Source organism: Aspergillus pseudonomiae (assembly GCF_009193645.1).
Source record: "Aspergillus pseudonomiae strain CBS 119388 unplaced genomic scaffold BDV37scaffold_145, whole genome shotgun sequence".
Taxonomy (NCBI): Eukaryota; Fungi; Ascomycota; class Eurotiomycetes; order Eurotiales; family Aspergillaceae; genus Aspergillus; species Aspergillus pseudonomiae.
In genome coordinates, this window is record NW_022476137.1 from 34,613 (window position 1) to 59,361 (window position 24,749).

The window sequence follows — 24,749 nt, forward strand, 5'->3', positions numbered from 1 at the left end:
AATACTCGAATCAGTAATCTCGCCACACCATCACTGTTCCACCGGGACATGCATGTGAGGTATATTCGTTTCGAATGGCATACTTCCGCCATTACTAGCATTATGATTGCTAGGATCTTCAGCCTTCTTGTCCACGTCCTTGGCAGACCAACCCTTGCCCAGCTTTCTCTTGCATCTGATTAATCAGCCAATACCGTACCTGATCACCTGACGCCCGTCTCCACCTGACGCCCGATTTCCTATGAAAACCAGAGTTAAAGATGAAGCTCTACAACCACATATATTGTTTTATCATTGTGTGATTTTTTAGTGGTTTATTATTTAAACTATATAGAATATATATAACTATTTTAATAATCCCGAAAGCGCGCAGGTAGGCGGATCTGTCTACCCCGACGATTTACACTATATGAAGCCTCTGCAACAACAACCTCATTTTGATCACTAGTATCCTTCATATTTTTTGGAGTTGAAGGTATAGGGATCTTATTTTTGCCTCTAGCAGCCTGATTCATATTATTTTGAAGCTGTAGATTAGCTCTTTTGGTAAACTTTTCTTCTTCCTTTTGGTGCTGCTTTTGAACGTTTGCCTGCTGACGTATCTTCTTATTTAAAGCTCGATTTCTCTTGCGTTCTTCTAATAGAAGCTGCTTTTCTTTCTTTTCCTGTTCCCGACGAAGCTTTCTATCTTGCTTAGCAGCTTTATCAAGTTGTATAGCTTCATCTTTCTGAGCTTGAAGATCCCGAGCTTCTTGAATCTTATTAGGCGAGTAAAAAATTGCATTACCACCTTCTAAAGCACGCAAATCAGATAGAAGCGGTTTCCTATGCTGACGCTTCTTCTGTTTGTTCTTTAGAGCCTTTTCAAGACCTGAACAACGTAGCTTAAGCAGGATATTCTCAGTAGAAAGCGAATACATAGTAGAACTGAGCTTTTGAGCCTTTTTATCATAGATATCAGAAACCGTCCGCTGAAGAAGCCTTTCAATACGTCTCCAATCTTCTGCACTCAGGATAGAATGAGACGAATTACTAGATGATGGTCTAGTACTATCCTTTTTGGTAAAATGTATCAATATATTTTCAGGATTCTAAGGATGTAAACTAATAGAATTCTATACACTTTCAATATTTTCCTTTGATAAAGCAGTATTCCACGCTGGCCAAAAGAGTTGAAAGAAGTCTTGTTTTGTGATATGACTTATTCCTTGATAATTATGTAAAAATTGCTCTAATTCAGCGCTGTACGCTGTAGACAAAGGACTAAAGATACTAATATCCAGTGGCTGTAGCGTATGCGTAGAATGGGATGGATAGATAGCCAAAAGGATCTTATTTTCATCGCAGAAGTTAATAAACTTTATTGTTATATGAGATCCGTGGCTATCGAGGATTAGAAGTCTCTAACGCCTTCGAGCCTTCTTCTTAGTTTCTCGATCAAAGATATTGGTAAGCCAGGTATATCCAATATCATCATTTGTCCAGCCACTCGGAGATGATGCAAAAAAGCATGTATGATACCCAGAACTGAAATCTTGAAGTCAGGAATCCTGTATATTACCTGAGACAGCTTGATATATAAGGCCCGGGGAAAGAAAGCTTCTATCTATAGAGATATAAGTAATTGTAGTAATCCATTCTCTATTCCCATCCTGAAGGTGTTGCTTAAACCCCCCCTACTCAAATTTAGAACGAGAAAAGATTCTTTTGCCTTTTGATAGTACTGCGATAAGAAAGCCTTTCTCATCCATATTATATATATCTTCAGGCTGTACGTCATATTCCTTGAGCTTCTTGGCTATTAGCTCAAAGTAAAGAGAGTATTTATACACCGAATCAGCTTGCTTGTGTTGGGAGTCAATTCCAGTTGTATAGCGGGCAGTAAGCTGATTATCATATTTCTTCAAAAATCGAGTTGGCCACTGTTTTCCTGGCTTCTTTCCAGTAATTTCCTTAGCAAAGTTTCGTAGCATTTCAGGCGTAGGCGGAAGGCCTTTATTAGTTAGATTATTGATCTATTTTATAAGTGCTTTGGCCTGCTCGTTGTTGAGGATTCGTTGATTATTATATTGCTCTGCTCGAGTATGTTGAACACCACGATGACGTCGAGATAGTGTAGACCTGCTTATACCATATTTCTTAGCAGTCTGTGTGTAATTTATCTTTTCTCCTGGTTTTAAGCTTTCGATCTCAGCTATCGCTGCCTCAATTGAAGCCATATTGGCAGAGTTATGGTGGTTTGAAAAGTATCGAAAAGTCGGTGTATATCAAAAAATGGGGCGTCAGGTGGGACCGGGCGTCAGGTGATCAGGTACGGTATAGGTTAAGCGCACTTGTACTTGATAAGATTGCCTAAAAGCACCATTTCCGAAAACTCCTCCTGTTCGTTCCTCCCTGTTTCGCGACAGGCACGGATTTCAAATCGCTTCCAATGAACCTTCGATCGAATCTCTCCTCGATCTGTTCCCATACAAGCTTTCTGTCCAACCATTCCCGGAGAGAAACTCGTCTTCGACTTCTAAAAGTGCTGGGCATGGCAACGACCAGAAAATGAACGGGACGCTTCTGCTCCAGCCCTTGCTCTTGTTCGAGGACCAGGTGCCTTCAGTATATCTCGCAATAGCTTACGCGGGGTTTTTTTCTTGATTGCGAAACTTGGATTGAACAGTTTGAGGCGCGCTACACATGGTAGTCACGGTCACGGGCTGGATGCTTCAAAATCCATGCAGAGAAGGCTGCGACTCTCCAACCAACGGGCCGAAGCCATTAGCTCCATTACTGGCATCGTTAGATAGACGAATTGGCTGCAGGACGACCTGCACAAATGGAATATCCACGCTTGCTAGATTCTGTAGCCGCGTCTACACCTTGAGGCAGTCAATCAGGTTACAGCATATGCAGGTATCGTCTTCAAAGCTTCTCGTATGTTATGTTGACTTTGTCTCTACATATTTTGATCATAATAGCGGCCTCATAACTGGTTCATTCTGTCCAGGGGCGGGGTTGAGCTTGAACTTCAAGTGCACTACGGTAGCCACAAATAAAGACGAGACCAACACGGCATTCTGCGCGATCCGACATTCAAACAACGGCCATCATTGGGCAATTTAATGATCGCTAGAGTGGCAACAAAGCAACATCGGAGTGATGATACCTAATACTATAGCTTCACCAACCTGCTTTCAGGAGATCAATCTCAGAGTCTCTTGACAAGAATTTCATGAAGACCCCATAAGTCACAACCACAATATGCGTACGCTTTTGATTTTTCAGGCCTTCGCTAACTGCCGAACTTCGAGATGTCGCCCTTTTCGCCCGCTCCTTTACCGCCTCATCGGCTGGAGAATAGAAGCCTTCTTTCACTTGCCAACCCTCAACCAAATCCTTGCACCTAGCTTCGGGAAAGCCTGGTCCAGGTCTTCCGATCCCGATCCAGTATCACAGGGAAGCGCACTCCTCTCCTGCAAATTTGGGTCCAGGATAAGCGTTGCACCGTTTTCTATACCTTGCCCAGATTTGGTATCGAAATAGCGTTTATCAAGGATGTGCGAAAAGCCAGCGAGGGTGGTTTGGATGGCACGTTTTAGTGGAGAGGTGTTGATTGCACCCACCTTGGGGGCATCTGGAAACGATTGGATAAGCTGCTGGGCCTGCTAAATGCCTAGAGTAGTCAACTCTGGATCAGGCTGAGAGAAGTCTTTGGATACATTGTGAACAGATTCTGCGTGGCGGACGAGATGAACTTGCAAGGCCATGATGAAAATGGAATGTTTGAAGACACGGGTTCCCTGTGACTAAGGGTATTGCTAACCTTAAATGCGATTAACGAGGGCGGAAAAAGGTTGCGAAAAGCTAATGAGATAATTTATCTGGCATATTGCGTGACACATATCTCCAAAAATAGCGCTATTAACATCAATACGAAGAAAACTGGAGATCATTCATGTACTGCGGACTGTGGACTCTTCAAGGATTCTAACCACACAGTCTCCTTGAAGTCAGCCATTGGTTGTCTGAGTTGGGGCTTTTCTCATCTCTCATGACCCCCAGAGACACTCAAATCAACTTGGTGAGCGTATATTTGTTTCCTAGAAGGAATAGAGTAAATGGTATATGATTTGCCATTTATCTCTGAGCCCAGGTCGATATCCTCATAAGTAACAAATGCTTGGGGGGAAAGTAAGTGTCGAGACATGAGGCGATAATTTATCGCCAAACCAGGGTCATACCGAATGACCCACCCGACCATGTGTTCTGTAAAGTAATTTGGTATCCTGGGAATGACGGCTATCGTAACACCGTGTACCAGGCACATCCATGGGGTATTTCGACCTGCCTCATGATATTCGTTCTTTTTTCAATCAATCAACCTTTTGCATTCAGGATTGGTTCCGCTTGACCCAGCGCTCTACGCCTTCCAGGGATACAAGCCATTACAGCCTCAGCCTGATCCGGCATCATATTAGCACCGACTGTGGCTCATCAGGATTTACTCAGCGCAGATGGCTGCCTCGATGCCAATCCACTTTGGGAGGTCCAAACGACGTACTGGATTGTTATCCGAGCTCTAGTGGTCGGTGGCCCCTGCTGGTTATGTGAATGACATAATATACCCGGCTCCACTATGAGGCAGCATATAACTACTGCAAACCAGGCGCAGATTTTCCACCCAATTCTTAGCCGTTCAACAAAAAAAGGAGGTCGTGTACCCAGGCGTGTAGAGCTCGTCACAGCGAAGGGAGTTCGGAATAAGAAACAGCATTAACGTGTCATACTATATAGACTTTGCTTCACGCTAAAATCCTTATGTCTGGCGTGAAAATATACATTATATTTCTTCTAGAGCTAACAAGCATCGAGGGTATGTCCACTATGTAACCTAGGTTTGCTTTGTTTCCGACCTTGTTGCCACCTGGGTATCCTGTAGCAGTCCATCCTTGAATATATCTCCTGCCCATATCGGCACGTGCCTATTAATTGCAGTGATTACCATACTATAGCCACCTTGGAATGTCTTGTGTCTCATCATCTCACCGGGTCTTATACACCTCCGACGGCGCGCCATTGCCATCTCATGCCATTGCGCACACCCCGAAGAACGAGAATGTGCAACTATTTTAATAACTACTATATTTATAGCACTTGCCTGAAGCCTGCCTCTCATTTCCTCCGCATCTCCATAGATGGAAGCAGAGAGAATTCCTGCCCGGATAGCCCTCATGACCTGTTTATTATGGTCATAGGCAGGTGTCTACTTTGCCGCGCAGCGTAACAGATTATTTCTTTTTCGGTCTGTCTCGGATGTCAATAGCCAGAGTCGTATTTAATGGCATTCCTGTTCAGTTTACGACAGAGTTGTTTGCAAATAGTCAAGGCCGCTTGAATCTATGGATCGACAAGAACCGACCGTCTTCCTGATTTGCCTACATCCTGCCGTTCTTCCGATCTACAACGATGATAGTGGGCACTCGGCTTGAATCTTCGTCCGGTCAGTGCGGCCCAAATCGATGTCTTGTTTCCCGTGGATTAGTTTTATTTGAGGCGGGATGCGTTCCGATTCCAATTGCTGGGCTCTGAAGACTTACCATATTTTCCAGTCTCCGAAGCTTTTCGTTACGGATGGTTATATCCTCTTGGTTCTTCTGTGGCATCATCATTTGCTATAAACACCATATTCTAGTACCTAGGAAGAACATAAGACTCTCCCTGTTTTCCCCTCACGACTCTCTTTAATCTCTTTCTCCGATCCTATATTACTTCTTTCCATTCCACAGGATTCCCTTTATTTGATCTTTTCACTTCCTTCCACTTCCACTTACTTGTATACCTTTCCTAAAGAAAACAACTCCAACTCTCCAGAAAAGCGAACAGTGGGACACTAGTTCCATCGCCCAACCTATCATCAGCTTGCGGCAAAAGAACCCACGTGCCGACTTCGTCTCATCGGAATGGATGTTTTGTTTCACCGGTCCGATCACCTAGCCATTCACGACCATCATAACCACGATGCATTAAGTCCTGGCTCCTGTGCAACCCTCACGGCATCCTCATCAGCGGCAAACTAGACAACCCTGATGCCAACTACCCAAATGGAATCTGCAGGCACAGAAGGAGAGAGACAGCCTAAGGCCCTAACTCGTGCGCAGTAACAAGCCCGGGGAATTTAATCATCCCGCCCGTCATCGTCCGGTATCCCACCGACTGGACCGTCATGCTCCTGCCCAGATTCGCTGCCGCCCGCGGATCGCCGCCCCGATCGCCCGCTTCGGACAGCTCCTCCAGCCGCAGCACCATCCGCACAGCCTTAGTGTCCTCCGTCAATCTGGGATGTCGGCGCGCAAAATACCGTGCATACTTGACAGTCAACCAGGAGCAGCTGGTGACGTTCGTGATCCCGATCACCAGCTTATACGGCATCTATATGGCATCATCAGCAGCTGGAGCGTGTGCAGATCCACCCCAAACCCCAACTTACATAGTAGATGGCGACCACCCACTGGCCCACTCGTTCCCCCTTCCGCTTGAGATGCATCTCGTTGAAGACCATAGCGTTGAGCAGATACAGACCCCACAATGCGATCATCAGGAGCATCGTGAATCCGGGCTCCACCACGAGCGAGGTCGGGATCACAAACGGCGCCAGCATGTACAGCGCGGTTTCGTAGAGCTGCATTCACCCCCGACCGAATTAGCGAGTTGAGCCCCGCGCGCGTTGCGAGCAGCAAGCAAACCTCGGGACGAAAATCATCTCCTGAAACACAAACAGCTTTGTCCCCAGCTCCCGCCACCCTAGCCGCCAGCTCCAAAACAGATAGCTCGTATTATACCACATCTCTGTGCGACGAAAAAGTTCTAGCGCAGAAAAAGTTTCTTGCACACAGTGATCTGGCCGACCCCGCCGCGCAGCCGGTTCACGTGCACGGAAATCACTCGCGCCGGCGTCATCGTCTCGACAAACACCGCGTTGCACCTCTGAATCCGCCCGGCCAGCCGCCGACAGCTATCCCCCAGGAACAAGTCCTCGCTAAGCGAGAAGCCCGGATGGTTCTCGAGCGTGCGTTTCAGAAACTTGCGCCGCCACAGCGAGATGGCGCCGTGCGGGAACATCGCGCTGCCGAAACGCCTCGCAAAGGTGCGATGCTGGCCCGCCAGCTTGTACTCCAGGTCCTGCGCCTGCTGGCTGTACGTACCTCGCGCGGCACCCGCGCCGACCGACTTGATCGTGTAGCCAATGCACTGCACCTGGTCGGTTAGGCGGCCCGTGACGACGGGGAAGTTGCGCGGCAGGATGCAGTCGTCGTTGATGCCAGAGCGTTCGGGTTCGAACTGCGTGAGAAAGGGGGAGTAGGAGAACCTGGGGGCGGGTGCGTACTGCGGTCAGTCGAGGACAAGGGGGGCCGGCAGCGGCGACTTACCAGACGAGCATGCAGATGTCTTAGACTTAATGGAATTCGAGATTTGTAGATTAAGTTCTATTTTATTAGTATGCTTTCAACTATAGGTGCTTTTCGTCTAACCAGTAAGCTAAATACTTAAATTACAACCCAAATCTATATAAAATGTGCATATCACGGGATTTCCCATGTCTGTCTTATTTGTTAATCCGGCGGATCAGGATACAGATCAGAACGGAACCTTTCGAGGTCTACTTGATACCTTTTCAAATCCCAACGCAAAACTTCCAGGATGAAGTACGCCGCTGTTCTGACAACCGTTGCCGCCCTCGCCTCCCAGGCCTTGGCCGTTGGTGTCTCTGGCACCGCGCAGGGCTTCGCATCTAGCACTACCGGTGTGGAATTGCCACTGCTGTCTACCCCTTTACCACCGATGAGCTGGTCTCCTACCTTGGTGACGATGAGACCCGTGTGATCGCTCTGAGCAAGACCTTCGACTTCACTAACGCTGAAGGTACTACCACGGCCACGGGTTGCGCTCCTTGGGGAACTGGCTCCGCCCCTGGAAACGGGAAAGGAAACAACCCAGAAAAGTAATCACGATGTCACGTGACGATGGTATACTGATAGACCTCGCCATATTGCTTTTTTGGGTACTCATGGGTTACCCGCAAACCCGCCAAGAACCCAGAGCTCCGTATTTTACAGAAATATCTATGAAAGATCCTGGCATTAATATGTGCAGATGTGTTATATGTGTATATATTACCGTTATTTACTTCTCTTGGCGGGTTTTGGGTCAAGGGTGGAAACCCAACCCGCGATTTGGCGAGGTCTAGGTACAGGGTGCCGGGGACCTTCTCCGCCACACGTGCGTGCGGAGGTCGCCCTGTTGTAATTCAATATTGATTATTCTCATTACTTCTATAAACCGGAGGGTTTATATATAAGTTGAACATCAGATTGATTGGAAATCAATCCGATCCTTATACGGATATTGTTCCATATCAGAAGCTGTATAGTTTTACCCGGTCGAGCCTTGGTTCACAACAATATTACTAAGAGACAGTTCGGAGAAGCATTTCGAGCGTACAAGCAAGCTCTCATAGGGCAGGAATCTCCGCTCTAGGACCAGAGTACCAATTGACTTTTTCCACCCTCAACGCCCTTCGAACATTTGTCTGCCTACAGGAGAAGCTTGACAAAGCACAATCTCTATATCAGCGTGTCTTTGTGATCTGGATATCAGCCTTTGGGCCGGATCATTCTTCTGCGCTTGTCCTTTCCAACAACCTTGGGGACATCTTCCATACGGGAAATTTGAAGGATGCAGAAGCCTTCTATAAGCAGGTATTAAAAGGTCGCGAAAGTTTACTAGGTGCTAAACATCCCTACACTTTCGCAACTGTTAATAATCTTGGCAATCTCTATTTGCACCAAGATCTTACTGATAGAGCAAAGACCTTTACTGGCAGGCACTTCAAGGTCGACAGAATATCCTTGGCAACCAGCATTTGCTAACACTTGCGTCCATGATCAATATAGGGAATCTGTATTCACGCCAAAGAAGATATAAGAATTCAGAAGATACCCCCCAAAGGTGCTAGGTAAACTATTCATTGAGTTGACCCCTAACTACTTGTTCCTCACAGAGGTGGGCCAAAAGTCTTATTACACCAACGCGTTCCCACGACGCGTCAAAAATCGCAATTTGTTCAACCACCTACCATTTTATGAAGATGAGGGCATTTGGAACCAAAATTAGTGGGGATTGAAGGCCTAATTCGGGGCTTTCTATTGAAACCCGCACGGCTATATCATCTGGTCTAGAGAATAAGGCATCACCAACTCAATTGGCCCAGCAATTTGGTGTTAGTCGAAATACAATTTATTCAACAAAAGAACGCTGCCTGCGCAACCACACCTTGCAACCGCTCCCTAGAAAGAGTAGGCCTACAAGGCTCAACCATTCTACTAAGCGCAATATATATCTATTAGCGCGCCGGAGACCTAAACTAAGCTATAGGGCTCTCTGCGCAGGTATTGGTTCTGGGGTCTCTCCCTCTACAGTTAAAAGGGGTTTAAAGCTTTTTCATTCAAAAAAATGGAAAGGTAAGAAACTTAATGCGTTAACTCCTGAAATAGCTAACAGGCGTCTTAAATTTGCGCGTGTGTGGTTGAATTATCCCGACTAGAAAGATATATGGTTTCCTGACGAATGTTCGGTGCAGCGCAAGTCTAATTCCTCTACTCAATATGTTTTTCATTTCTCAAATGAGGCCTACAAGCGTAATCTAGTGGACCTAATGAACCATAGAAAAGACATAGTCTAGATGGTATGGGGTTCTATATGGCTAGGTGGCCGATCAGATTTGATAGTTATGGGATGGGATGAATTATCAGAACGAGGCGGTTATTCAACGAAATCCTACCTTGCCTGCCTAGAAAGGGTCTTTTACCAATGTACGAGCCCGGAGTTATATTCCAACAAGATAACGCAAGAATTCATGTTTTCTACGAGGCGCAGGCCTAGTTTAAATCCCACGGGACCTGGGTCCTAGAATGGCCGCCCCATTCGCCTGATTTAAACTCTATAGAGCACATATGGGCCCTACTAAAACGCAAGCTTTTAGAACTCAACCCTATGCTCCTTCTAGGGGGAAGGTCAAAAATCGACTGGAAGTTGTTTAAAAGGCATATCCAGGAGGCCTAGTGGGCTATCCCACAGGTCATAGATCGCCTAATTCTATCTATGCCTCGCAGACCTCAGGCTGTACATTGGGCACGTGGCTGGTATATAAAGTATTAATAGGGGGTTTCTATAGAACCAATTTGTAGATCGATATCGTTTGGACTGGTTGAGAAAATCGAGTTTGAGTTTGTTGCGTTTTTCTGATTTTTTCGGGTGTAATCAGACTAGATAATCGGCTTTTTATTATTATTATTATTATTATTATTATTATGTTTTTTGAACTAGGCTCAGCTAGTAATCGCTCAGCCGGATGGATCTTTATGTAACTGTATAATTTATTTTGGAAGTTTTTGCCTACGGTCAATGTCCCTACTGTTGAGCACAGACTTGCCTGCCGCTGGTATATATAGAGAGTTCTAGACGGGCCGTTGATACCATTTTAATTTTGACCCACTAGTTTCTGAGGCATCCCGAGATAACTACAACTTAAGAAACAACAATCAACGAATTATCACTTGTTTAACAACATTCCTATTATTCCTATTATTTATATTCCTTTCGGAACTCTAGCTGGAGCCGTTGAGCTATGTCTCCAGCTGGTCATATTGCGAGAGGATCTTCAGCAAGTTGCTGCTGATGTTGCACGATTCACGATTTTCACTGCTAGCCTATTCGATAGTTTGTCCGAGGAGACTCGAATTTAGAGCCATGTCTTCCTTACCGGTAGGGCAGAGCTGCTTTTATTTCTTTACGCAGAGGGCTATATGTCGAGCATATGCGAGCGACAGAACCCAGCAAGTCCTCACATTCGGGTCCCGAAAAATTATATTGAGTTTTCGCACGTCGAGATACGAAATCGCCGATATGGACAGACAGACATGTGGTTGGGCCTACTGAAGAAGGCGTTGAACTGCAGGCGGGGTGCGATTGCCAGCACTCATTAGCTAATGGGCCGTGGCGCTTAGATGGGACAATTCTGTCTGTCGATATCCGAGAGGCTGAGCGAACGCCAGTTTTCATGGGATATTCTACCTTTCGAGTAATCAGTGGCCAACTTTTCCAATCTGTTACATTGGTTTTCACACAACTTCTGTGTCAGACCCTTCCGGAAAGCGTTCTGATCATTCATTTTTCGAGCAGATTCAGCCTGTAATTAAGCTGTTCTAAGATGATTCCATGAATGCGGATGCTGCGCGATAACCGCCTGTGGAGGTTGAACAGGGAGGCTTTGCTGCGTATGAGTCCCTTCAAGGCTTCGAGTACTGCACAAATCCATACGGCTAAGACAAGCAAGTTAGAACCAATTGAGCTCCCTGAGTATTCATTTGAAGCATCCACGCCTAACATACCACAGAGGACAAGATCCTGATACATTAACTAGCCAGCCATCTATACATTCCGCATGGTATTGATGATGACAGGGAAGATTCCGTAGGAACTGGTCTTCCGTGAAATCCTCAGTGCAGACAGCACAAGCCGAGTTGCTGCTTCCGTGTGAAGCATGCTAGTGAATATCAGGCGTGATTGTCTCATGAATGATGGAATTATTGATGGATCCACCTACCGAGCTATCCAGCCTCCATATTTCGAAATTTTGATCGGCAAGCTCCGGACTAAATTTCCTGATAGGCTGACTGCTGCTTGCCTGTTGGCAGGTGATCCCTTTTTCCACGTCGGTACTACCGCTACGTGTTCTGCTACCGAGGTAGTTCCTAGTTTTGTACATGGGCATTTCATTCAAGGCTGTTCTCGATAGTGTTTGTCTTCGGTTTCTTCTATAGGAGGCTGGAGCACTAGGGCTCCTGCTATTCGAATTTGAGCCTGAGGATTCGCAGCGAGCTCGTCGGAGAGCTTTCAACTTTAAAGTGACGATGGCTATGCATAGAATGATGGGAAAGGCCGCTATGAAGCAGTAGCCAACGATCCTCCCTGAGAGAAATGTTATCCGAAGCTTGTAATGCTGCTTAGGGGAGATGTACCAGACTGAGACTCAGGGTTTTGGTTTTCCATAGGGTGTTAAATGATAAAAGCAACGCATAGCATCTGCCTTACGTTTTCTCTGTGTAAGAAAATCCTGTTGCTAGCTAGGATTCAGTTTCCCTGCATCGTTTACCTTGAGGCTTAATTTTATTCCTTTATTGTGCTGTTATCGTACTTAACGTCATCATTTTTTCTGGGTACAGAGGTTGTGTAGCCTCTATCCAAGACCTAACCAAGAGTTATCCGACTTATATCAGCGGTACATATAAGTGGGCCGCTACACTTAATTTAGATGTCACCCATTCATCTTGACGTTACAGTCCAAACTCTGAGTGGTCTGTGACCCAACCGACACCTTGGAACCACGGAAAGTCGAGCGGACCCCCGACTCTCACAAGAAAACCTCTTGGCTTGAATGATGATGATATAAGTATGACTATTAGCCTTTGCATGGACTTTCCTGTTTTGTCTCTAGGGCATAACTTTAGTTCTCAATAGATATACCGCTGATTTATCCGCCCTGAGGCCTAAAAGCGCGCGAAGAAGCAATAATCCCCCTTACGGATTCCTATAATAAGCTGACAGTCTGTAAAAAGCAACAGTTAGCTGGCTAGCAATGGATGGTTCAAGCCAAGGCACCGCAAAACTCAGAATACCAGAACTGAGCCAGCCTCCTCACTGCTTGTCCTATACCGCAGTCCTAGAACAGCTTTCAACCGATCCAGACGACGGGCTGACAAGCGCTGAGGCTCGCTCACGTCTGGACACTTATGGACATAACCGCCTGGAGGAGGGCGAAGGACTCTCAATTGGGAAAATACTATTGCGACAAATCGCGAATGCGATGATGCTTGTGAGTTCAGCCCGTAGGGTTTTCTTTTTTTTATTTTTATTTTTTTTCTTTTTTCAGAATTTGGCTTCGTGCGTTTTACATTGCGGAAAACGAATATCAGAAATGCGCCATTTTAACACTGCTTGCTGGCAGGTATTAATCTTAGCAATGGCCGTCAGCTTCGGCATCCAGTCTTGGATCGAGGGTGGCGTTATCGCTGGCATTATTGGGTTGAATATCGTCGTCGGCTTCTTCCAGGAGTACGCGGCGGAGAGGACGATGGCGTCTCTGCGATCGCTGACAACGCCTAGTGGAACCGTGTCCAGGGATGGCAGTACGGCTGTCATTCCTGCCATTGAAATTGTCCCCGGGGACATTGTTGAAGTGAAGACAGGCGAAATGATCCCGGCTGATCTGAGGTGCGGCTGTTGCTTGCTACCCCTCGTCTGTAATAGAGAGGTAGAATTTGCGCTGACGTGCAACGAGCAGGCTGATTGAGGTTGTCAATTTCGAGACAGATGAGGCACTCCTGACGGGCGAATCTCTGCCTGTTCAGAAGGACTCCGAGCCAACGTTCGAAGAGGATACGGGTCCTGGTGATCGACTGAATATCGCGTATAGCTCGAGTACTGTGACTAGGGGCCGAGCAAGGGGTATTGCTATTGCAACAGGCATGGGCACAGAAATAGGGAAGATCGCTTCAGCACTGCGTGCCAGCGGACAAAAACGCCGACCCGTGAAGCGTGGACCTAGTGGTGAGACTAAAAAACGATGGCATATCCAAGCATGGGTGTTAACTGGTACTGACGCAATTGGCCGCTTCCTCGGGGTGAATGCTGGGACCCCTCTACAAAGGAAATTGTCTAGGCTGGCAGTTGCTTTGTTCGGTATTGCAGTTATTTTTGCTATTGTGGTGATGAGCGCAAACTACTGGAGGGATAATAATGAGGTGATTCTCTACGCTGTCGCAACAGGGCTTAGCATGATCCCCGCCTGTCTTGTGGTAGTACTCACGATTACCATGGCAGTAGGGACAAAACGGATGGTGCAGCGCCATGTTATTGTCCGAAAACTAAGCTCTCTCGAGGCCCTTGGAGCCGTAACAAATATATGCTCTGATAAGACAGGCACTTTGACCCAGGGCAAAATGATTGTGAAACAGGCGTGGGTTGCTTCTCAGGGGACTTATTCCCTTGAGGGCGCCAGTGAACCTTTCAATCCGACAGTTGGAGAGATCAGCTTCCAGGGACTGGCTCCAAGGAGTATTGATGAGGAGAAGATGACTGTTGAGACGAAAAAGCCTGACGAACTGCTGGCCGACAACAAAGAGCTCGAAGACTACCTCAACGTCTGCTCGTTGGCCAACTTAGCCCATGTCTACCAGAAACACAAAGGCGGCGAGGGCAATGAATGGCATGCACGGGGAGAGCCCACTGAGATTGCCCTTCAAGTCTTTGCATCTAGATTCTCTTGGGACCGGGACCGCCTGACCAAGGGCGACGATGCGAACTGGACGCCAAAAGTGGAGTTTCCGTTTGACTCAGATATCAAGCGGATGACCGTTGTTTACAATAACAATACCAAGAAAAAGTCTGTGGCATTCACGAAAGGCGCTGTTGAGCGCATCCTGGAGAGATGCTCCGAAATTATCTTAAAGCAAAATTACCCGCCAAATATGCTGTCCGATGAGCATCGTGAGCAGGTCATTAAGAATATGGAAGCTCTAACACGAATGGGCCTTCGAGTCCTCGCCCTTGCGAAGAGAGACGCTGTTCCAGATACGGAAGACCGGGCGGAGGTCGAGGAAGATCTTTGCTTCCTTGGCTTGGTCGGCATTTACGATCCGCCTAGACCTGAGTCTGCCAGGGCCGTTGAGCTATGTCACCAGGCGGGCATATCAGTGCACATGTTGACGGGCGATCACCCTGGAACTGCAGAAAAGATTGCGCAGCAGGTGGGCATACTACCCGATCTTCAGCAGGTCGCTGCGGATGTTGCACGGACTATGATCTTTACTGGCAGCCATTTCGATAACTTATCGGAGGAAGAAGTTGATGCCCTTCCTCTTTTACCCCGTGTCATCGCCCGCTGTGCGCCACAGACTAAAGTTAACATGATCAACGCACTTCACAGGCGCGGGCGCTTTGTTGCAATGACAGGAGATGGTGTTAATGATTCTCCATCTCTAAAAAACGCGGATGTGGGAATTGCTATGGGACAGAGTGGTTCAGATGTGGCCAAAGATGCTTCAGATATTGTGCTGACTGACGATAATTTCGCATCTATTCTAAATGCAATTGAGGAAGGCCGTCGGATTTTTGATAATATTCAAAGATTTGTGCTACATCTACTATCAGAGAATATCGCTCAGGCGTGCACCCTATTAATTGGCCTTGCGTTTAAGGATGAAAGTGACCAATCAGTCTTTCCACTATCACCAGTGGAAATTCTCTGGGTTATTATGATTACTTCTGGCCTACCAGACATGGGACTTGGTATGGAAATCGCGGCTCCAGATATCATGGATCGGCCTCCGCAAAGCGTGCGTTATATTCCCCAGATACAAACTCGTCGGCATAATTAACAGGCGCCTTCACAGAAAAAGGGAATTTTTACATGGGAGGTGGTCGTAGATATCCTTGTTTATGGCCTTTGGATGGCCGCGCTGTGTCTCTCGTCATTCTCACTAGTGATATGGGGCTTTGGCGACGGCGACCTTGGCCTGAACTGCAACAGAAATTTCAACTCACAGTGCGAGCCTGTGTTTCGTGCACGCGCAACAACTTTTATTTCACTCACGTGGTTTGCCCTATTTCTTGCATGGGAAATGGTTGACATGCGCCGATCATTCTTCCGCATGCAACCAGACTCGAAACGGTATTTCACTCAGTGGATGTTTGATGCCTGGCGGAATAAGTTCTTGTTTTGGGCAATCATAGCAGGTTTTATCTTAGTATTTCCTGTTTTGTATATTCCTGTTATCAATCATGATGTCTTCAAGCACACTGGTATATCATGGGAATGGGGAGTAGTTGGCGTGGAGACTATTTTATTTTTCGCGGGCGTGGAAAGCTGGAAATGGGCCAAGCGGATCTTTTTCAGAAGACCCAGGAAAGCACGGCAGGAAGGCTCTCCTTCAGAGATAGCCTAGCACACTATCGAAGAGTATCGGGCACTCGAGCGAAGACCACAAGACTTTCACTCAGGGAGTGACTGTGCGGGTTTGAGAGGCCTTGTTTTATATTCTCAATCGTCTTTCAGTGCTCTGGTCTATAATCTAGTTGGATAAGCACCTCCAATTGCTCATACTCTGCACAGAACGAGCTGCACGCTGACAAGACATCGAAAAACCCGGAGGGGTCACTGGGATGCTCACCAGGTGAAGTCAGTCAGGCATCCGAAGAGCTACTAAACAAAAACAAGCTTCTTACGGCTTGTCCTAGTTGTAGAATATATAAACGAAAGGTAAGCTGCGCTGATATATAGCTAAATCATTCATGGCTAAACCTGTACTTCACAGTGTTTTAGCGAGGCTCCATGCACTAGCTATACCAAGTTCGACCAGCCGTGTATCTTTGATGAGACATTAGACAAGCGCCGGCGTGTAACCGCGAAACGCATGGCCGGTGAACTCCACTCACTACAACTTGTTCAATGATCTGCTGAAGGGCATGCGTGCGGAAGATCAGTCACAGGGCTTAAGGCTTAGAGTTTATCTTATTCTATCCCACGTCCGACCAATTCGGGAATATCTTGACGATATCCTATCACTGGTAGTAATCACGAATGTGGGATTCCTTGACTCCCTCAGCCAGAGCTTGTTCGTGGTTATTGGCGTTCGAAATAGAATTGGGGAATTCTAACGCTGAAATCGGCTATAGTGAGGAGGACTAGGTGGGTGAGATCGATGACGAAGAAGCACAATCAAACTGGAGCGGCGCAGAAGTACAAATCCCCAGAAGCGCTAGATTTTGGATAAGCCAATTTAAGTGAGGGATTATCCTGTTGGCCAGTCGCTCCTTATATTGCAGTCAAACAGACACTGGCTTTCATTGTCATGATATTAAATGAGAGGAATGTAGAAAACACCTTGATAGATGATCGTCGGCTTTTAAGGAATGTTGGATGTTGTGAACGGTCAAGGATCCCTCCATACGAAGTAAGTCGATTACTAGTGTTGTGATTCCGAGGAAGATTGATTATTGTATTCTCGCCTGAAAAGCTTGAGGGTTATATACAGAATGAAGATCAATTTGGTTTCCAATCAATCAGGATCTAGAATCTGTTGTGAAACTCTGTAAGGTCGAGCCATGATTCACAAAATGGTCAAGTAAACTATAGAGCTTTATCTACGGAAAAAGTTCCGTATGGAAATAGACTGATGATGTACAACTTGTGTATAAACCGTTAGGTTTATAGAATAAATGAAGTACAATTAATCTTCCTTTGGAAAAGCATGGTGGCGACCGCACCAACGCTCCCACCACGTTGTAAGAACTGCCTAGAAGTAGGGGGCCACTCGCTCGCATCACGCAATACCATCTCCACGTTTTGTTCGTTCAAAATGATATTTCTTCAGGGACAGTTTGCGATCTGGCTGCACAGAGGTTCATGAATCCCTTCCTCATAGACTTATTAGTCTTGAGATTGTTCTGCATATCACGCGGGAGGAAAGTGAGATAGGTACGATTTGATCGAACCCAGAACTTCCCCTCATCAATGTCTTCAAGAAGAAGATCAAACCATACTCTTGCCTGACATTCCGAGGAGAAGCGCATCCGGGGACTCAGAAATCCAGAGAGGCATTGCCCACATGTGCATCCATACTTCAGGCGTTGCCAGTCGACGCCAGTCACTGACACCGCCATTGAGAGAGATAAAACAGACAACAACTGTGTCGCTGAATCCAGCGAACTTATCCGAAACGTCTTCGGTCACGCCATTGAAGCGATGAGTTGTCCTTTCTTCGAGATTTATCAGTAGAACATTCAACGGAGTCTCGCCTTGACCGTTGCGCTGTTGGAGGAGCACCTGGGTTCTGCTCAGGATCCACTAGACACTATTCGGCTGGACTCTGGCTGCAGAAAGGTACAAAACTTGTATTGTGGTTTCGAAATATCCTACTGAAGGAATCGTAGTGGAACCCGTGATCAGGGTTTCGGAAAGGAGGGCATGTGCGTAACAGTTGCGCCACTTTTGCAATCAGGTATATAATATTAATTAGTTTTAGGACAGGGATACGTAAATCGAGTAAATAAGTAGAAATACTAATAGAGTCTTGATTGTCCAAATGTGTAATAATATTAGAAGCACCAATAACTGGTAGAGTCTAAAAGGGGTATTACAGGTGCTTGATAATCTGTTTTACCTACATTAAGAAAGCTAAGGGAGCCCTAGGCCTTTAAATGGTTATTTCTGTATTCTTAAATAATGTCCTCCACAGAGAGATCTCTTGGCTAGGCCGCCAATATTAGCAATTGTACATCCACCAGAATTAAACTATAGAAAGGCTTAGATGTTGAACTATGGGCCGGGAATGGGCTGCATAGCGGATTCACCCTGGCAATGAGTGGAATGACAAGTATAGCTGCGGTGAAACGTGTGCTTAGAGTACTTTTAATTATCCTCTAACAATGCATTCTGAGTAAGAAATATCACTAAACCTAGTCTGGTTTACACTCGTCCGTGCATCGATTGGGGCTTTTTATTATATCAATACGGGTAGAATAAGGTAAGGCGCAGAGGGCTAGCCGCGCTAACATTCCAGACGAGCTTTGTCCGTGGAACGAACAGCAAAAAAGACTGGCAGTCTGTGATATTTGGGATGGCAAATACTAATTAGGTAAATCATCGTCGGGATTATCCGGGCACTCCTGTCCCGATTCCCAGCGTTGTATCCATCCCTTTGGTCGTATTGGGGATCCAGGTTGGTCTGGGAACGTTTCATGGAACGTTCGGACCTCGTATGGGGCAACCTTGAACCCGTGCGCAGCATACCGGGCCGCGTCAGATTCACAGCCTTTCCATTGCACCAGGCACTGGAGCTTGTCATGGAGCACGCATGAAGCCACAATCTCCTCCACCTCCCATTCGTCCTCGTTGCACGCATCGACCTCTAACGCAGGAGCAGTAGTAATTTGGGAATCAGGTTCAAAATCATGCATGCAGCAACCTAGCGCCGCTTGAAACAGAAACGAAACAAGCTGCAGGCGGACTTCCAAGGACTAGGACATAAACTGAGCGCGGAGTAACGTGAAGTGTGCTCATCGCCGCGGGAAGTAGTGCGGATGATTCCGCTGCTTTCAGAGGCGCGTTCAAAGCATAATAGCTTCTAAATTATACATTTATGGTATCCCACGGTACATGTTACTCTGGAAGGTCATCATCTGGGACATCCTCAAGTTCTCGTCCAGCCTCCCAACCTTCTAGCCATTCCATCAACCTCTTGGGGGGACCAGGTTGATCCGGAAACACTCCATGAAAGTTCTGAATCTTATACGGAGCACCCTTGAACCCGCGTGCTGGATACCAGGTCGGACCAAAATCACACCCTTTCCACTGAGCCTGATATTGCAGCTTTCCCATCCAGATCCGTGACGCCAAGATTTGCTCCGCTTCCCATTCTCGCTCGTCGATGGGGGTGAATATCACTGGTGTGTGGATATCGTTTCTCGAGGGACATCTTCCCTTCTTGGATCTTGGAACATTTTTCGACCCACTCGTGGATGAAGGGGCCGTCAGGTGGCGCGGCTCGTCAAGAGCGAACCGAAATTGCGGTGCGCCGAGCTCATTTGATGAGTTTGGCTCGAAAGAGAAAAGAATACGAGGTCCCCAACGCGTGAGTCTCAACAGTAAGGATGGCATGCCGAAAATTATCTTGACTGCCGTAAGACTTTGCTGACTGCGCGGACGCTGAGCTACGAAGCAACTTCCCGGAAGGTCCAGAAGATGTACGGCTGGTCAATGTTCCCACATGTCGAGTTGCACGTTTGCGTCTCTTCGTGAGACGCGGGCTCTCTTCCTGGTCAGAGTAGTCAGGATGGCGGTCACGCTGAACAACATCAAAGCCCGGTTGGCAGTTGCGGCGTGGTCGATTTCTCCCTCCAACCATCCGTGCCTGGGCAAGTTCGAAGGACTTTCGCTGGGGCGGCTTTGTGATTGTGGATGGGGGCTCTGGACTGGGGGTTCTGGCGAACTGATACTTTCTTTGACTCCTCGGAAAGGGAACTCCCTGAGTCTGAATGGTGTTGGTATTCTGGGCCAGAGTCCACCACACCGATCGAAGGCAGTCGTTGATCGTTTAGAAGGGGGTCCCCCTGACTCAAGGCTGGCATGGAGATATTTTGCTTCAGCTGCAGTGGGCCATCGCCCAAAGCAACCCGATCGTTTTCTTGCTCCCCGAGAGGCTTGTTGGCTACATCGTTCTGTGCTATATGGGGGGACGGGGGAATCCCGCACATACTTATGCTGTGGTTATCGTGGTGCGGGATATTCGAACAGCGCCCGTGGCTTACGCTGGGCTCGTCATGTGAGCCGCAAGGCTGTATGTCTGTGAGATTTGATCAGAACGTTGTACAAAAGGGGGAGTGCTTAGCGAAAGCCCTTACCTCTGGGCTGATCCCGCTCCTGTAAGTCCGGAGATGGAAAGCATAAATGACTGTCGGGTTCTGTAGAGACCCTAATCCCCTCTCGACTTGTTGTATTTCCAAAGGGGCCAGGCAGATCCGTTGTTTTTGGGAGGCTGGAGAGAGAGGGAGACGAAGCCAGGGCTGCAGTGCGAACATTAGCAAAACGACCAAATACATAATACCAATCCCCCAAAGTCGAGACGTACAGAAAGAGGAGGCATCAAAGGTCTCGTTGCCGGTTTGTCCCTGCGTGAATTCGTTGACCGTATGGGAACCTGTCGCCAGCGATGCTGCGTTGGCGCACCTGGCCAAATCGACGTCAAATGTATTGAGCGACGCAGGACTGCATGAAGAATCCAACCCATAAGGATGGTCAAAAGGCAGGGCGCCATCGCCGCGAGGCAGGGTTTTGCGGGCAGTCCCACCTGGGAGGATAGAGAGGGGTGGCAGAATCGGCGGGATAAGAAGAGCCGATTCTGACCGTGGAGATTTTAAGGACTGGGGCCGGTAGAACTCGATATTGTCCAGATCTACCAAAGCCCTTCTGGGCGCTGGTTGGGTCATCATGGAGGGATGGAGGATAGATTTGGCAGAGCAATGGGAAGCGATTAAAGAGACCATGGTCGATAGTTCGCTCAGCTTTCGGCACAAAGACAGAGCCAGCTTTATAGCAGGGCTTTTGGGCCCCAACGAAGGTCTCCAGACGGCCGGGCGACCGATGGAACTCCGGCAGATCCGTGGAAGGTCCCTCGAATTCCAATACAGTCCAAACTCAACCATCGCATGCGAGCGAATGCTAGATGTCTCGCCGCCAATGAGCTCTTCCAACAACGCCTCGAGATACGGAGTTCGCACGGATTTCTCAGGTCTAGAGCCAGGGGTCCCACAGTCGGCTGCGCGGTGCGATGTCGACCAGTAGACATTGTATGAGGCAGTGCCGTTAGTCGGACGCGTCATCGACATCGAAAATAGATAGGCTGTCTGCCTGGGAGGGGGGGGACTAGCTGCAGGGAACGATCCCGCTCCTGTGCCCTTCCGTCGCCATACAGGGCGCAAGCCTGATGGCTAGTAGCTCCTGAAGGTTTTGTTTTTTTTTTTTTTTTTTTTTTTTTTTTTGATTTTTTGATTGGCCGCTGTGATTTGTAACTAACGTCTTTGACGGGCGCACCAATGTATTGCTCAACCATGTCGACAATCTGCCTTCCATTTATGTCCTCGGGTCCATTTAGAATGTATTTAGCGTGGTTGTGCACTGAAGTGTCATCTTGAGACAAGAGATGAGCTGCAATAACACCAACTTCGTCAGGGTCGATTATTCCAACAGGTGCATCCTCTGACAGCAACAGGCAAAGGATGTTCTGCTTTCCAGTCTTGCGATACCCTCTAATAAACTCCGCAGCAGGCGACATGACAAGTGGAGAGAAGACGTTTGGCTGAAGAGACGTCCATTGCAATTTGTTAAAATCCGGTGAGCCCAGGAGAGCCTCGATGGCCCAGTGTTGGCGTGATAGTAGGCAAGGCAGTCTGGGCGTACATTCGCAGCCGTAGTCGAGATACGCACGACATACTTGACGCCAGCATTGAAGGCATTGAGATGGAAGGTTGACTCCTCGGCAAATTGGTTAGGTCCATTATGGGATGCAATAAAGGCTCTAGCAACATGGTGCTCCCGGAGCCAGTCAGCAGTGATATCAACCTAGTTTTGCTCAATAACCTCGACCCCAGGAAGCTTGGCGAGTTCTTGTGTAACTGGACTACTGGAGGAACGAGTCAGAGTAATGATACGATTCCCAAGTAATGTGCTGCTTGATTGAAGCAGCTTTGGCAACGTTTGAGTGACTGCTCGACCGGTATTACCAGTGGCGCCGACGATAAGAATAATTACGGAGGTAGACTCTGGATATTGATGAGAAGATACTCTCACTCGTTCTACTCTGCTGGTTGTAAAGACATGCTTGATTCGCTACTGCAGGCCCAGTTTGCAGAATTATTCTACTATCTCATGCGATCTGCATCTCCAATGGCACTGTTTAGTATTTGCATAATTTTGATAAAGAACAATCAGTGGAATAGAACAAGATCAGTAAACAGAGAGGAGGGAGGGGGCAATAATATGTCGCAGAGAATCAGACGCATCGAGCGTAATATGTGCCGAAAACCCCCTTTCAGCCGAGCTATTTTCAGTTGTGGGGTAGGTAGGACAACCGTAGAAAGAGACTAGTACGCTTCTTGATATCTAAGAGGAAATTCAACAAGTCAATGAGATTTGCGTTCCAAGGATGCCCGAGGCTGATGAGAGTCTGCATGCAGTAGCACTCCTGGGTCTAGTCATTATCTATTTTCCTGATAGTAAAAGTTTAAATAGAAAGAGATTTTAGGTTCAGTGCTATGATGCAATAGTTAGTTCATACCCATATCATTAGACAACAAGAACCCCGACGGAATATGTGACTATAAATTCTGCTGGGTTCACAGAATAGCTCTCTAACATTCCATGACATTTTAGATGCCTTGAATGATTAGGAAAGGTAACATTGCACCAAGACACACGTGACCAGTCTCCTTGGTTCCACTACGTATCCACTCTCCACTTTAATATTAAAGTTCTGCGTCGAGATGTCCAGCAGCATACCTGTTATGTTACGAATCGGAGCAGTTATGACACCCATTATTGTCAGCGAGAGCCTTTCTTACAAGGAACTTTTTGAAATTGTCAGCAGACATGTTGGTACAGAGGAAGACGCATAAAAACAGAGTCTCGACGGCTTTTCGGTCCTCTGGGAACGTACCAGCCCATCTAGTCCATTCCCTGAGCGGACCCTCGTTAGTGAGAAAAACTTACAGGCTACTTTGGAGCTTATGATTTTGAGGCATGGAAGGGATGTTTTAGAGGCTGACCGCATTGTGAAGAATACATCGTCTTCTGGGGTATTTAGGTAATGTCGTATCTTTCCGCATTCAATTGGGTATGGCAAGTTAATATCCAGTGAAACATGGTCCTTGTTTTGAGTACCTCTACCAATACTATAGCAATCAAATTGTTTTAATCTTTCGTTGGAATTTTAGTCTACTGGTATTCTAAGAAGTCGGAGAAGATAGTAATCTGAACTAGCCAAAGTCCGGATATATGCTACAGAAAATGGTGGCAAACTGTGCCAGTTTCGGAGCGTAAGAAGCCAAAGATATGAACGCTCGTGCTAAATCATTATGAAGTAAAAGGGCATCAATCATGTCCGACAGAAAACGATAGGTTTCCCTCCTACCCTCGAGCTGGACTAGCAAGTCTTTGTGAACCTTTTTGTGAAATATCAGAAGTCTGATTCATACTGAAATGCCTTTGGTTTCTACATCTCCTTATTCCTGCTATTGAGTTGCTGATGCAGGGGACTATCTATCATTTCAGGAGTTGGGCTTTTATTGCCACTCAATTCCCTGTTGGCATCTTTGTCGGCATTGCTTGTGTTGGGAACCGGAGCATAAGGACGCGAAATGCTCTCACGTATAGGATGGGCTGCGCCAGTTTGAATTGCACCGTTATCCGTCACTCTGTCAGCTGCAAAGAGAGCCAAATCACCCGAGTCAAAGTACCTCCGTTCCTTTTGCTCGTCAGTAGCTAGCGTGGGTCAGTGCCTTGTAAACATGCCTTAGACTGTTGCCCGAGCAATCCTCCCCCATAAGGCAGCCTTCCGTACATGCGTAGGCAGCGCTTCTCATCCTCGGAGAGGGCCTGACAATATATTAGCTGAGGGTTGCATATTAAGATGATGATGAGAGATGTTTTCCGACCTGGAAATCGGATTCCTTATCCCGTCCTGATTCCATTGTTAAATGCGGGGCACATATGTATTTATTTGTTAAGAACAAAGAACGGCGCATTTACGAAATTGCACTTTATAAAATTGCCACCACAATATATTGACAGATATTGTTTGATGGATTATACTAGGACAGTCGAGTCTCCACGTCATTGCCTTGTTTCAATCCCATGGATTGTTGAACCTCAAAATGGGGGTCACGTGATACAGCTTAGACAGTGGCAGGTAGACCTCGCCATATTGCTTTTTTGGGTACTCATGGGTTACCCGCAAACCCGCCAAGAACCCAGAGCTCCGTATTTTACAAATATATATGAAAGATCCTGACATCGATATGTGCAGATGTGTTATATGTGTATATATTACCGTTATTTACTTCTCTTGGCGGGTTTTTGGTCAAGGGTGGAA

General features: G+C 47.0%; 8 protein-coding genes across 8 annotated transcripts; 3 read left to right on the forward strand and 5 right to left on the reverse strand.

Annotated features, from left to right (window-relative positions):
- Positions 1-3,168: 3,168 nt before the first annotated feature.
- BDV37DRAFT_276718 (uncharacterized protein) lies at positions 3,169-3,755 on the reverse strand (the record flags this gene model as incomplete). Its single annotated transcript, XM_032085611.1, has 3 exons — positions 3,169-3,362; positions 3,392-3,653; positions 3,708-3,755. The coding sequence occupies 3 exons, from the start codon at positions 3,753-3,755 to the stop codon at positions 3,169-3,171; spliced, it is 504 nt and encodes a 167-aa protein (XP_031935022.1).
- A 2,368-nt stretch (positions 3,756-6,123) lies between these two features.
- On the reverse strand, positions 6,124-6,673 carry BDV37DRAFT_289194 (uncharacterized protein; the record flags this gene model as incomplete). Its single annotated transcript, XM_032088408.1, has 2 exons — positions 6,124-6,417; positions 6,476-6,673. The coding sequence occupies 2 exons, from the start codon at positions 6,671-6,673 to the stop codon at positions 6,124-6,126; spliced, it is 492 nt and encodes a 163-aa protein (XP_031935023.1).
- Positions 6,674-6,852: 179 nt separating this feature from the next.
- On the reverse strand, positions 6,853-7,426 carry BDV37DRAFT_289195 (uncharacterized protein; the record flags this gene model as incomplete). Its single annotated transcript, XM_032088409.1, has 2 exons — positions 6,853-7,354; positions 7,416-7,426. The coding sequence occupies 2 exons, from the start codon at positions 7,424-7,426 to the stop codon at positions 6,853-6,855; spliced, it is 513 nt and encodes a 170-aa protein (XP_031935024.1).
- A 195-nt stretch (positions 7,427-7,621) lies between these two features.
- On the forward strand, positions 7,622-7,942 carry BDV37DRAFT_265090 (uncharacterized protein). Its single transcript, XM_032083739.1, has one exon. It carries the CDS (start codon positions 7,687-7,689, stop codon positions 7,867-7,869), a length of 183 nt encoding a protein of 60 aa, XP_031935025.1. The 5' UTR covers positions 7,622-7,686; the 3' UTR covers positions 7,870-7,942.
- Positions 7,943-12,682: 4,740 nt separating this feature from the next.
- BDV37DRAFT_276719 (cation-translocating P-type ATPase) lies at positions 12,683-16,049 on the forward strand (the record flags this gene model as incomplete). The annotated part of the gene is made up of 4 exons (XM_032085612.1): positions 12,683-12,919; positions 13,052-13,317; positions 13,388-15,440; positions 15,498-16,049. The coding sequence occupies 4 exons, from the start codon at positions 12,683-12,685 to the stop codon at positions 16,047-16,049; spliced, it is 3,108 nt and encodes a 1,035-aa protein (XP_031935026.1).
- Positions 16,050-17,408: 1,359 nt separating this feature from the next.
- On the reverse strand, positions 17,409-17,934 carry BDV37DRAFT_49940 (uncharacterized protein). Its single transcript, XM_032090774.1, has one exon. It carries the CDS (start codon positions 17,764-17,766, stop codon positions 17,458-17,460), a length of 309 nt encoding a protein of 102 aa, XP_031935027.1. The 5' UTR covers positions 17,767-17,934; the 3' UTR covers positions 17,409-17,457.
- A 1,508-nt stretch (positions 17,935-19,442) lies between these two features.
- Positions 19,443-21,090, reverse strand: BDV37DRAFT_276720 (uncharacterized protein; the record flags this gene model as incomplete). Its single annotated transcript, XM_032085613.1, has 6 exons — positions 19,443-19,568; positions 19,604-19,702; positions 19,749-20,071; positions 20,127-20,447; positions 20,506-20,667; positions 20,733-21,090. The coding sequence occupies 6 exons, from the start codon at positions 21,088-21,090 to the stop codon at positions 19,443-19,445; spliced, it is 1,389 nt and encodes a 462-aa protein (XP_031935028.1).
- Positions 21,091-23,142: 2,052 nt separating this feature from the next.
- BDV37DRAFT_276721 (uncharacterized protein) lies at positions 23,143-23,466 on the forward strand (the record flags this gene model as incomplete). Its single annotated transcript, XM_032085614.1, has 2 exons — positions 23,143-23,250; positions 23,281-23,466. The coding sequence occupies 2 exons, from the start codon at positions 23,143-23,145 to the stop codon at positions 23,464-23,466; spliced, it is 294 nt and encodes a 97-aa protein (XP_031935029.1).
- Positions 23,467-24,749: the final 1,283 nt, after the last annotated feature.